At 34.3% G+C, this 12,761-nt stretch overlaps 1 protein-coding gene and 1 long non-coding RNA gene across 3 annotated transcripts in view; both read right to left on the reverse strand.

Moving 5' to 3' along the window:
• Positions 1 to 3,433: 3,433 nt before the first annotated feature.
• On the reverse strand, positions 3,434 to 6,107 carry LOC149445897 (uncharacterized). Of its 2 annotated transcripts, none has more exons than XR_016306287.1 (2): positions 6,070 to 6,107; positions 3,434 to 3,967 (listed from the first exon to the last, which is right to left on the reverse strand). It is a non-coding gene; the product is annotated as an uncharacterized LOC149445897 (long non-coding RNA). The 2 variants fall into 2 exon arrangements; XR_016306288.1 differs by lacking the exon at positions 6,070 to 6,107 and adding an exon at positions 5,007 to 5,048.
• A 4,276-nt stretch (positions 6,108 to 10,383) lies between these two features.
• Positions 10,384 to 12,761, reverse strand: part of LOC149445898 (immunoglobulin lambda-1 light chain-like) — a 537,782-nt gene continuing 535,404 nt past the window's right edge. The window contains exons 3-4 of the mRNA XM_089653159.1: positions 11,942 to 11,978; positions 10,384 to 10,917 (exon numbers count right to left, since the gene is read on the reverse strand). Of these exons, the coding sequence (XP_089509285.1) occupies positions 10,598 to 10,917; positions 11,942 to 11,978 (357 nt within the window). The 3' untranslated portion in view covers positions 10,384 to 10,597. The remainder of the gene's footprint in view (positions 10,918 to 11,941; positions 11,979 to 12,761) is intronic.

Below are 12,761 nucleotides of genomic sequence, written 5' to 3' on the forward strand. Positions count from 1 at the left end.
CATATCCTTTATTTCTGCACACATTTCTAGACAGCAGTAAAGCAATTATTTTTACCGGCTACTACTTTACCTGTGAGCACATTGACTTTAGCTTTTGACTTTGGTGTGTGTAGAATATACACCATTAAATATATCATATAGCAAAGAAAATATGAAAATTATACTTAGCGTTAATGTGTAAAGATGACCTAAGGCTTGTTTGATGCTATGACTAAGATCAGTGGATTATCTCTGGGATTTAATGGTGATTATTGGGACACATAAAATGTTCATGATTTGGTGGTTGATGTAGTCAAAGTGAATATTAAGAAGGGCTCTGTTTAATATATATATATTTTTTGCACACTTATTGAGGTGCAAAATAGTAGCTAATAGTCCATGTATTGTTCTTTGAAACCATATGCATATTTTAAAATGGCATGACAGACATGGCAGTTTTAAGAAATTTCACAGAAGAATGCACAAGTTTGGATTCTTACTATACAGTATATCTGTATAATTGTCCTTTTTTATGCTTATGTTCACTTAGGGTTTCCCCTTGGCTGTTTAGTGGATATTAAATACTGTGAATCCAGGTAAAAAAGCAGTTCTGTAACACTCTGATTTCTCTTTTTAAAAAATCATATAAATACACCCACATCAGAAGCACTATTTGGTGCAGGTTTTATAGACATTTCCTCTCCTATTGTTAGTTATTCTGAGAGTCATATTATCTTGCAAACATTTCTAGATAGCAGTAAAGCAATCATTTTTACTTACTATTACATTACCTGTGAGCACATTGAGCTTTAGCTTTCGACTTTGGTGTGTCTAGAATATAGGCCATGAAATATTTCATATGGGCCAGTATAATACATTAAATCATACCATCTCCTATTAGTAGAAATATGCCCCATCTAAGGTAGATAGACACAGCAAAATATTTGTTTGTCCACCATAATTAGCTTGTCTATCTGTGTAAAATGTTGCATGGTGGCCATCTATAGTTTGTTAGATTATGACGTTGAGTAGAACACTTATATTATTGATATTTTTATATTTTTCATATGCCGAAAAAACACAGCTCATTTCAGTGAAGGAAGCAATACAAAAAGTAACACAAGTAGCTTTAAACTCTAAATACAATGCTTCAACGTCAACAGTGCATTCAACTAACCTAATAGATACTGAAATTGTTGGTTAGTTCTTATAATAGAATGACAAAGAAAATCATAATGTACACTTAGTAAAAGGGACATTGAATGGATGTAGAAACTGATAAGCAATATAAAATATATAAAAAAAATAGACAAAAAATGTTTGATCTTAAATGCAATAAAATGTTAGTATAGCCAAATGATATCTACTTTCATAACATGGAAAGACATAATTATTTAATAAAAAATATAGGTGACTACATTACTTACTGTTAACGATGAGCTGGGTTCCAGCTCCAAATACAGCCCACAGTGATGCAGAGCTGAACAAAAACTGCCTAGTTCACTCTGAGCATTATGGAGTAAGGGCTGGTTCACACAATAGAAACGCAATATGGATGCATTCCAGATGTGTTTCTGCATGCATGTATTTGATGAGTTTTTTATGCTTTCCGGAGCATTTTCCCCCCTCTTTTTTTCTTCCCCTTAAATGGAGACATGTGCATTCTGGTGCATTTTTGGTGCATTCTGGTGCAATTATGATCCATTTTACCGCTTTGCATTACAGTTCTGTGTAGGAAAAGCGGCATGTTCTACCTTTTTTTGTTGGAAGTGGAATGCACTGGAACTGACCACACTGGTGTGAACCATGCCATTGGAAACCATATAACCTACTATCTATGTGTTTTTGATGCAGAAAAAAATGCACTGGTCTGCATGTGGTGTGAACCAGCCCTTAACACATAATACTATACTACAGGTTGACTGATCAAAACTTATCCCCTTCAATTTCTAAACTATACAATGATTATTTAAAGCATGCCATCATAGTTTATCCTTTCCCTTGTTCCCAATTTCCTTTAATAAATCAGGCTCTCTGTATACAGTGTATGATTCAGTACTCTATATGGAATAAATAGGACATGAGTACTAGAAATGGGAGCTGCCATATTTAACCTATTTTTCAAATATTTTAAAGCCCTACTAAATACACATCAATACATTACATGTTAAATAATTTTGTCATTATTTAATAAAAAAAAATGCATCTATTTCTTTTAATTCTGTTGGGATTTAAACAATGATTGCACCACATGTGTGGACAGAGAATAATAGCACTTACTGTTGACAATAAACTGGGCTTCACCAACAAAATTGGACCACAGGGGTTGATTTACTAAAGACAAACAGACTGTACACTTTGAAAAATGCAGTTGCTCTAGAGCTTAGTAAAAAAGGTAACGCTTCACATTGCAAGGAATACCCAATCACGAGCAAGGAAAAACAGTATTTTTGCTTGCACAGGATTGGATGACGGTATTCAGCAGAGCTTCTGCTCATTCACTAACCTCTGGAGCAACTGTACTTTGCACAGACTATTTGCCTTTAGTAAATCAACCCCACGCCAACTTAGAGCTGTACAAATACTCTAAAGAAACACCATAAAAGATTACCTACAGTTTATGTGACACTATGGTTGTGCTCAGTAGAACGTCTCTGGGACTTAGCTTACTAAGGGAGATTAGGAAAATGTTCATGTTTGGTGGTTGATGGCATTCATGCACATACATATAGTCAGAGTGTAGTTTGGGAATCTGTTTAATATGTGTTTTTATATGTTTATTCTATCACTGAAGTTCAGAAAAGTAATGATTGAACCAGGCATTGCTCTATGAAGAAATATGTATTTTTACTAGAGGTTACTCCAGCCATTTTACTGGATATTAAACGCTGACTATTTATTTAAAAAACACAGATCTGCAACATTTTAGAGATTACACAGATCCCCTGATTCCAAATAGCTTACAGTCTAATTGATGTGCAAAATTCATGCAGACACCCACACAGTGACACCAATATTTGGGTGCATGACATAACCCCATATGTCTATGGTCTTTAAGCTCCACATAGCTTTAAATAATGTTTCTGAACATGTCCATTTATTTACATTTATTTGGTAAGACTTATCCTAACTAACATAGAGTGATTAATATTTGTTAAACCTTGTGGCAATATTGAATATACTATAATTCAACACTAAGGAGTATTTTTATAAAGCATTGAAGCTGACATTCACCAAAAAATTAGCTGCAAGAGAATCTTCCTGAATGTGTCTTAAATGATAGTGATTGATTTACCATCAGTGAATGTTTGGTGAAGGTCATACTCCCTGTTCTACAACTAAGCTCCTTTCATTTGATCCATTTTATGTGATTAGCCATTGTGTGTGTACCAAATTTTTAGCATCAGTATTCTTATCAATACATTTTTCCACATAGGTGAATAAATACCACAGATTTCATAAAGACATATACAGTCATTTATTGATTGCTTCATGGGGCAAACAAAAGAAACATTACATAATCCATGCATTTCACTGTGCAAATGGAACAGCTGAAGGATTTTAAAGGAAAGCATAAAAGAGAAAGAACCATTTATCTTTCACATAATATTCATTCATAATAGAGAAGTGACTCAATTACTTGGTGATACAAAGAGATGAGCTGAATATTAGAAACACTCTGATCTCTTCAGTGTCTGGATAAACTCTTTGCCCTGATGCGTCACTTTGCAGGCATATTGGTCATGTATAGAATAATCAGCAGAGGTCATGGTGAGGAAACTGCTTCCCATGTATGAATTGTCACTCTGTTTGGTGATTGGTGATGTGGAGACCCCATTCTTCCACGTTTGACCATCTACCAGAAACTCCATTGTTGCGGTCCTGGGAAGGTATTCACTGGCAGTACAGACTAAGGTGGCTGTGTCTTTCTCCAACTCTTCTTTAGATGGACCAAAGAGAAACACAGCTGGTGCCTTCACTTCACCGGCTGTTGGATAAAGACAAAAGATGCAGTTAGAAATGAGACATGAAATTAGGACGATAAAAAAGGTCATTTTTTTCATGTTATCCACTTTAATTTTGCTGCTAACTAGCTGGTAAGCATGCTAGGTATTGTTTTTCATCCACTGTCTAAACATATATTATTAATAAACTCACTCTGTAATGAGCAAATTATGGGGGAGCCATTGCTTGCCTTGTTTTAATATTACTTGTTGCCTGGCTGGGGCTTTAATACATTTGCATCAAAGACCAGGAACACGTAAATGAGTGTCAGAAAAGTGTCAGAACTCTTCATCTATGTTCCAGGTCAGAGATTTAAGTAAGCAATGAGGCCAAAGAATGAGCATGACAACCAAGGAAACAATATTTTCAAAGTCAGCAATGGCAGCCCCCATACATTTCTTATGCCAGAGTTCACAAATTAAACAATGAGTGCATTATGTGAAGAAATAATCTAAACGTGATTGCTAGATAGATTGTCCATAACCTACCCAGTAAAAAAGCTTAACATCATCTACCGTAAATATGTGTTAGCAGAAGAATTAAAATAAAACATAGGAGAGGAGACGCAGGTGTTCTGTATATACGAGTAAGATAATCATTGGTAAGGTGCTAAAAATATAGACCCTCTTGTTATCTATCTATCTATCTATCTATCTATCTATCTATCTATCTATCTATCTATCTATTTGCCCTTTACTAATCTTTTTATGGAGCTGCATATACATAGATAACTGTGGCGCAATAAGATTTACTGTGTGTAGGTAGTAAAAGTGAGAAGATGTAGTATGCATTCAAATTTAAAATAATAAAGTTTTTTTACTATTATTCTACAGAATATAGGTTACAACACAGATACATGTATGCAGGTTGGGCTCCTATGTAATATGTTATAAATAGAAATATATACAGTTAAAATATTTGTATAGATATCATTTCTACAAAAAATCATTTTGCTTAATTACTGAGGGTTACAACGTGATATGACATAAAGTATGAAGAACTTAAGTGAGAAGAGATCTTACTTTGTACGATTAGCTGAGTTCCAGGTCCAAACATCCACCACTATGATTTAGTGCTGCACAAAAACAACTTTGTACAGGAGCAACAAGAACATTGATGAGAATGGAGCTGCCAGCTGCAACTTTGGTGATGCAGGGTTTGTGTAGAGTTTCTTCAACTTTTATTGTAGCAATAGTCTAGAAACCTGTAGTCAGTGCAATTGATTTACTAAAGGTAAAGTGGCTGTTCATTGTGCACAGTGAATATTAGTAATTAAAATGAAGCTGTGTTCTTTTAAAAATTCCAGTCATGCACTAGTAAAAATTGAAATGTTGGATTTCCCGCACACTTGAATGGGTATACCACGTGATTGAGCACCGCTTCACTTTATTCAAAAAAATTCACTTTGCAAAGTGAACTTACCTATTGTAGTGTGGAAATGTATTTTACTAGGTGTACAGTCTCTACTCCATTAGTAAATTACCCCACTGACTCACTGATGATGAACAGTGAGGCAGAACTGTCACTATTATGCATTGAAAAATGAATGTCCCTACTGTAAAAGCGCATTAACGACCCCAAAATACATACATGTGAAATTTTGTGGTTATTATTCAAGAAAAATAAACACTTCTCTTTCTTTTCATCATGTCTCTATTAGTTTTGGTGACATTAAGACAATTATTCTATATTTTATATAAATAATGAAGCCAATAAATAATCAATACCATGCAGGTAGTAGTATATATATATATATATATATATATATATATATAGGTAGATATAGTGATTGTACTTACCATTGACAATGAGTTGGGTTCCATCTCCAAAGACATACCACAGTGATGGAGAACCTTACCGAAACTACAAGTTGTAAATGTCTCTAGCCCAGTAGCAAAAATGTATGTGTGTGAATGAGAAACTCTGTTCATTTTTGCAGTACAAGAAAAAGTGGCCTTTACTAATGTTGAGCAGTCTTAATTTTAATAAACTACATTGCCAACAGAATATAATTTTGGTTGAACAATGAGGGTGACAATGTGATATAATCAAAGTATGAGCATATTAAGTGAGAAGAGATCTTACTTTGTACAATGAGCTGAGTTCCTGGTCCGAAAATCCACCACAATGTTTTAGTGCTGTACAAAAACTGCCTTGTACAGGAACACCAAAAACATTGCTGAGACTGAAACACCCAGCTGCAGCTATGGGAATTCAAAGTATATCTAGAGTTTCTCCAGTTTTTCTTGTTGTATTAGTCTATAATAGTCTGTATACATATGGCCAGTGGATCACTGATGCCCAATGAGATAGAACATTTCAAAGTACTTAAAAAGTGTTGAAAGCCCTGCTAAATACACATCAACACAATACAAGTAGAATATTGTGGTTAATATTCAAGAAAAATGAATGCATATGTTTCTTTAAGTCATTCAGTCATGTCCCTCTAAATTCTGGTGGCATTTGTATGGGGAGAAATAGAAGAGGACTGTATGATTAATGCAGGAATAAAGACAAAAGATGCAGTCCACATAAGTGGACCCAGTACTTACTGTTGACTATAAGCTTGGTTCCATCACCAAAAAGAAACCACAGTGATTGAGTGCTGTACAAATACTACATAGGACACCATGAATGTTTGCAAGAGGGCAAGCTGAAGTCTATGACTGAGACAAAAAACAAACTGTACTTGGCCTTACTGAGCAAAGCTTACCTATGGTTTATGTGACACTATGGGGTTAATTTACTAATACTGGAGAGTGCAAAATCTGGTGCAGCTGTGCATGGTAGCCAATCAGCCTCTAACTTCAGCTTGTTCAATTAAGCTTTACAAAAAAGGAAGCAGATTGGTTTCTGTACTAGATTTTGCACTCTCCATCTTTAGTAAATCTACCCATATGTTTAAGTTCAGAGGATAATATCTGGATCTCACTGCTGATTATTGGGAATCAAAAAGTGTTCGGTTTGGTGGTTAATGGCATGCATGTAGTCAAAGTGAATATTAAGAAGGGCTCTTTTTAATATATATTTATTATTCTTGTGCTAATATTGAAGTTCATAAATGCAATGATTGAACTATGTATTGCTCTTTGAAGATATGTATATTTTAAATGGCATAACAGACATGCCAACTATAATGGAAAAAAAAAATTGGATTATTATTATATATCAATTTAAGAAACTGCAGCACTCTACAGGTTCCCTGATCCCAATTAACTTACAGTCTAGTTTTTCAGCAAAAGTAATATAGAAACACACACATAAGCACCAATATTTGGTGCAAGCTTTTATAGATATTTTCTATAGTATTGTTAATTATTCTATGAGTATTACGTATCCTTTATTTCTGCACACATTTCTAGACAGCAGTAAAGCAATTATTTTTACCGGCTACTACTTTACCTGTGAGCACATTGGCTTTAGCTTTTGACTTTGGTGTGTGTAGAATATACACCATTAAATATATCATATGGCAAAGAAAATATGAAAATTATACTTAGCGTTAATGTGTAAAGATGACCTAAGGCTTGTTTGATGCTATGACTAAGATCAGTGGATTATCTCTGGGATTTAATGGTGATTATTGGGACACATAAAATGTTCATGATTTGGTGGTTGATGTAGTCAAAGAGAATATTAAGAAGGGCTCTGTTTAATATATATATATTTTTTTCCACTTATTGAGGTGCAAAATAGTAGCTAATAGTCCATGTATTGTTCTTTGAAACCATATGCATATTTTTAAATGGCATGACAGACATGGCAGTTTTAAGAAATTTCACAGAAGAATGCACAAGTTTGGATTCTTACTATACAGTATATCTGTATAATTGTCCTTTTTTATGTTTATGTTCACTTAGGGTTTCCCCTTGGCTGTTTAGTGGATATTAAATACTGCGAATCCAGGTAAAAAAGCAGTTCTGTAACACTCTGATTTCTCTTTTTAAAAAATCATATAAATACACCCACATCAGAAGCACTATTTGGTGCAGGTTTTTATAGACATTTCCTCTCCTATTGTTAGTTATTCTGAGAGTCATATTATCTTGCAAACATTTCTAGATAGCAGTAAAGCAATCATTTTTACTTACTATTACATTACCTGTGAGCACATTGAGCTTTAGCTTTCGACTTTGGTGTGTCTAGAATATAGGCCATGAAATATTTCATATGGGCCAGTATAATACATTAAATCATACCATCTCCTATTAGTAGAAATATGCCCCATCTAAGGTAGATAGACACAGCAAAATATTTGTTTGTCCACCATAATTAGCTTGTCTATCTGTGTAAAATGTTGCATGGTGGCCATTTATAGTTTGTTAGATTATGACGTTGAGTAGCACACTTATATTATTGATATTTTTATATTTTTCATATGCCGAAAAAACACAGCTCATTTCAGTGAAGGAAGCAATACAAAAAGTAACACAAGTAGCTTTAAACTCTAAATACAATGCTTCAACGTCAACAGTGCATTCAACTAACCTAATAGATACTGAAATTGTTGGTTAGTTCTTATAATAGAATGACAAAGAAAATCATAATGTACACTTAGTAAAAGGGACATTGAATGGATGTAGAAACTGATAAGCAATATAAAATATATAAAAAAAATAGACAAAAAATGTTTGATCCTAAATGCAATAAAATGTTAGTATAGCCAAATGATATCTACTTTCATAACATGGAAAGACATAATTATTTAATAAAAAATATAGGTGACTACAATACTTACTGTTGACGATGAGCTGGGTTCCAGCTCCAAATACAGCCCACAGTGATGCAGAGCTGAACAAAAACTGCCTAGTTCACTCTGAGCATTATGGAGTAAGGGCTGGTTCACATAGTAGAAATGCAATATGGATGCGTTCCAGATGCGTTTCTGCATGCATGTATTTGATGAGTTTTTTATGCTTTCCGGAGCATTTTCCCCCCTCTTTTTTTCTTCCCCTTAAATGGAGACATGTGCATTCTGGTGCATTTTTGGTGCATTCTGGTGCAATTATGATCCATTTTACCGCTTTGCATTACAGTTCTGTGTAGGAAAAGCGGCATGTTCTACCTTTTATGTTGGAAGTGGAATGCACTGGAACTGACCACACTGGTGTGAACCATGCCATTGGAAACCATATAACCTACTATCTATGTGTTTTTGATGCAGAAAAAAATGCACTGGTCTGAATGTGGTGTGAACCAGCCCTTAACACATAATACTATACTACAGGTTGACTGATCAAAACTTATCCCCTTCAATTTCTGAACTATACAATGATTATTTAAATTGTTATTGGAAATGAAAACACGATGGATCATAAACACACAAAATTATATAGCGCAAAAAACATCATTATTGAGATTTAGCCCTGCATGACAAACTTAGACTTATTTTTGCTTGCACAGGATTGGATGACGGTATTCAGCAGAGCTTCTGCTCATTCACTAACCTCTGGAGCAACTGTGCTTTGCACAGCCTATTTGCCTTTAGTAAATCAACCCCACGCCGACTTAGACCTGTACAAATACTCTAAAGAAACACCATAAAAGATTACCTATAGTTTATGTGACACTATGGTTGTGCTCAGTAGAACGTCTCTGGGACTTAGCTTACTAAGGTAGATTAGGAAAATGTTCATGTTTGGTGGTTGATGGCATTCATGCACATACATATAGTCAGAGTGTAGTTTGGGAATCTGTTTAATATGTGTTTTTATATGTTTATAATATCACTGAAGTTCAGAAAAGTAATGATTGAACCAGGCATTGCTCTATGAAGAAATATGTATTTTTACTAGAGGTTACTCCAGCCATTTTACTGGATATTAAACGCTGACTATTTATTTAAAAAACACAGATCTGCAACATTTTAGAGATTACACAGATCCCCTGATTCCAAATAGCTTACAGTCTAATTGATGTGCAAAATTCATGCAGACACCCACACAGTGACACCAATATTTGGGTGCATGACATAACCCCATATGTCTATGGACTTTAAGCTCCACATAGCTTTAACTAATGTTTCTGAACATGTTCATTTATTTAAATGTATTTGGTAAGACTTATCCTAACTAACATAGAGTGGTTAATATTTGTTAAACCATGTGGCAATATTGTATATACTATAATTCAATACTGAGGAGTATTTTTATAAAGCATTGAAGCTGACATTCACCAAAAAATTAGCTGCAAGAGAATCTTCCTGAATGTGTTTTAAATGATAGTGATTGATTTACCATCAGGGAATGTTTGGTGAAGGTCATACTCCCTGTTCTATAACTAAGCTCCTTTGATTTGATCCATTGTATTTAATTAGCCATTGTGTGTGTACCAAATTTTTATAATTAGTATAGTATTCTTATCAATACATTTTCCACATAGGTGAATAAATACCACAGATTTCATAAAGACATATACAGTCGTTTATTGATTGCTTCATGGGACAAACAAAAGAAACATTACATAATCCATGCATTTCACTGTGCAAATGGAACAGCTGAGGGATTTTAAAGGAAAGCATAAAAGAGAAAGAACCATTTATCTTTCACATAGTATTCATTCCTAATAGAGAGGTGACTCAGTTACTTGGTGATACAAAGAGATGAGCTGAATATTAGAAACACTCTGATCTCTTCAGTGTCTGGATAAACTCTTTGCCCTGATGCGTCACTTTGCAGGCGTATTTCTCATATTTAGAATAATCAGCAGAGGTCATGGTGAGGAAACTGCTTCCCATGTATGAATTGTCACTCTGTTTGGTGATTGGTGATGTGGAGACCCCATTCTTCCACGTTTGACCATCTACCAGAAACTCCATTGTTGCGATCCTGGGACTGTATTCACTGGCAGTACAGACTAAGGTGGCTGTGTCTTTCTCCAACTCTTCTTTAGATGGACCAAAGAGAAACACAGCTGGTGCCTTCACTTCACCGGCTGTTGGATAAAGACAAAAGATGCAGTTAGAAATGAGACATGAAATTAGGACGATAAAAAAGGTCATTAATTTCATGTTATCCACATTAATTTTGCTGCTAACTAGCTGGTAAGCATGCTAGGTATTGTTTTTCATCCACTGTCTAAACATATATTATTAATAAACTCACTCTGTAATGAGCAAATTATGGGAGAGCCATTGCTTGCCTTGTTTTAATATTACTTGTTGCCTGGCTGGGGCTTTAATACATTTGCATCAAAGACCAGGAACACGTAAATGAGTGTCAGAAAAGTGTCAGAACTCTTCATCTATGTTCCAGGTCAGAGATTTAAGTAAGCAATGAGGCCAAAGCATGAGCATGACAACCAAGGAAACAATATTTTCAAAGTCAGCAATGGCAGCCCCCATACATTTCTTATGCCAGAGTTCACAAATTAAACAATGAGTGCATTATGTGAAAATAATCTAAACGTGATTGCTAGATAGATTGTCCATAACCTACCCAGTAAAAAAGCTTAACGTCATCTAAATATGTGTTAGCAGAAGAATTAAAATAAAACATAGGAGAGGAGACGCAGGTGTTCTGTATATACGAGTAAGATAATCATTAGTAAGGTGCTAAAAATATAGACCCTCTTGTTATCTATCTATCTATCTATCTATCTATCTATCTATCTATCTATCTATTTGCCCTTTACTAATCTTTTTATGGAGCTGCATATACATAGATAACTGTGGCACAATAAGATTTACTGTGTGTAGGTAGTAAAAGTGAGAAGATGTAGTATGTATTCAAATTTAAAATAATAAAGTTATTTTACTATTATTCTACAGAATATAGGTTACAACACAGATACATGTATGCAGGTTGGGCTCCTATGTAATATGTTATAAATAGAAATATATACAGTTAAAATATTTGTATAGATATCATTTCTATAAAAAATCATTTTGCTTAATTACTGAGGGTAACAACGTGATATGACATAAAGTATGAAGAACTTAAGTGAGAAGAGATCTTACTTTGTACGATTAGCTGAGTTCCAGGTCCAAACATCCACCACAATGATTTAGTGCTGCACAAAAACAACTTTGTACAGGAGCAACAAGAACATTGATGAGAATGGAGCTGCCAGCTGCAACTTTGGTGATGCAGGGTTTGTGTAGAGTTTCTTCAACTTTTATTGTAGTAATAGTCTAGAAACCTGTAGTCAGTGCAATTGATTTACTAAAGGTAAAGTGGCTGTTCATTGTGCACAGTGAATATTAGTAATTAAAATGAAGCTGTGTTCTTTTAAAAATTCCAGTCATGCACTAGTAAAAATTGAAATGTTGGATTTCCCGCACACTTGAATGGGTATACCACGTGATTGAGCACCGCTTCACTTTATTCAAAAAAATTCACTTTGCAAAGTGAACTTACCTATTGTAGTGTGGAAATGTATTTTACTAGGTGTACAGTCTCTACTCCATTAGTAAATTACCCCACTGACTCACTGATGATGAACAGTGAGGCAGAACTGTCACTATTATGCATTGAAAAATGAATGTTCCTACTGTAAAAGCGCATTAACGACCCCAAAATACATACATGTGAAATTTTGTGGTTATTATTCAAGAAAAATAAACACTTCTCTTTCTTTTCATCATGTCTCTATTAGTTTTGGTGACATTAAGACAATTATTCTATATTTTATATAAATAATGAAGCCAATAAATAATCAATACCATGCAGGTAGTAGTATATATATATATATATATATATATATATATATATATATATATATATAGGTAGATATAGTGATTGTACTTACCATTGACAATGAGTTGGGTTCCATCTCCA

This window comes from Staurois parvus, unplaced genomic scaffold (genome assembly GCF_062004578.1).
Source record: "Staurois parvus isolate SC_StPar_1 unplaced genomic scaffold, SC_StPar_1.0 ptg000704l, whole genome shotgun sequence".
Lineage (NCBI taxonomy): Eukaryota > Metazoa > Chordata > Amphibia > Anura > Ranidae > Staurois > Staurois parvus.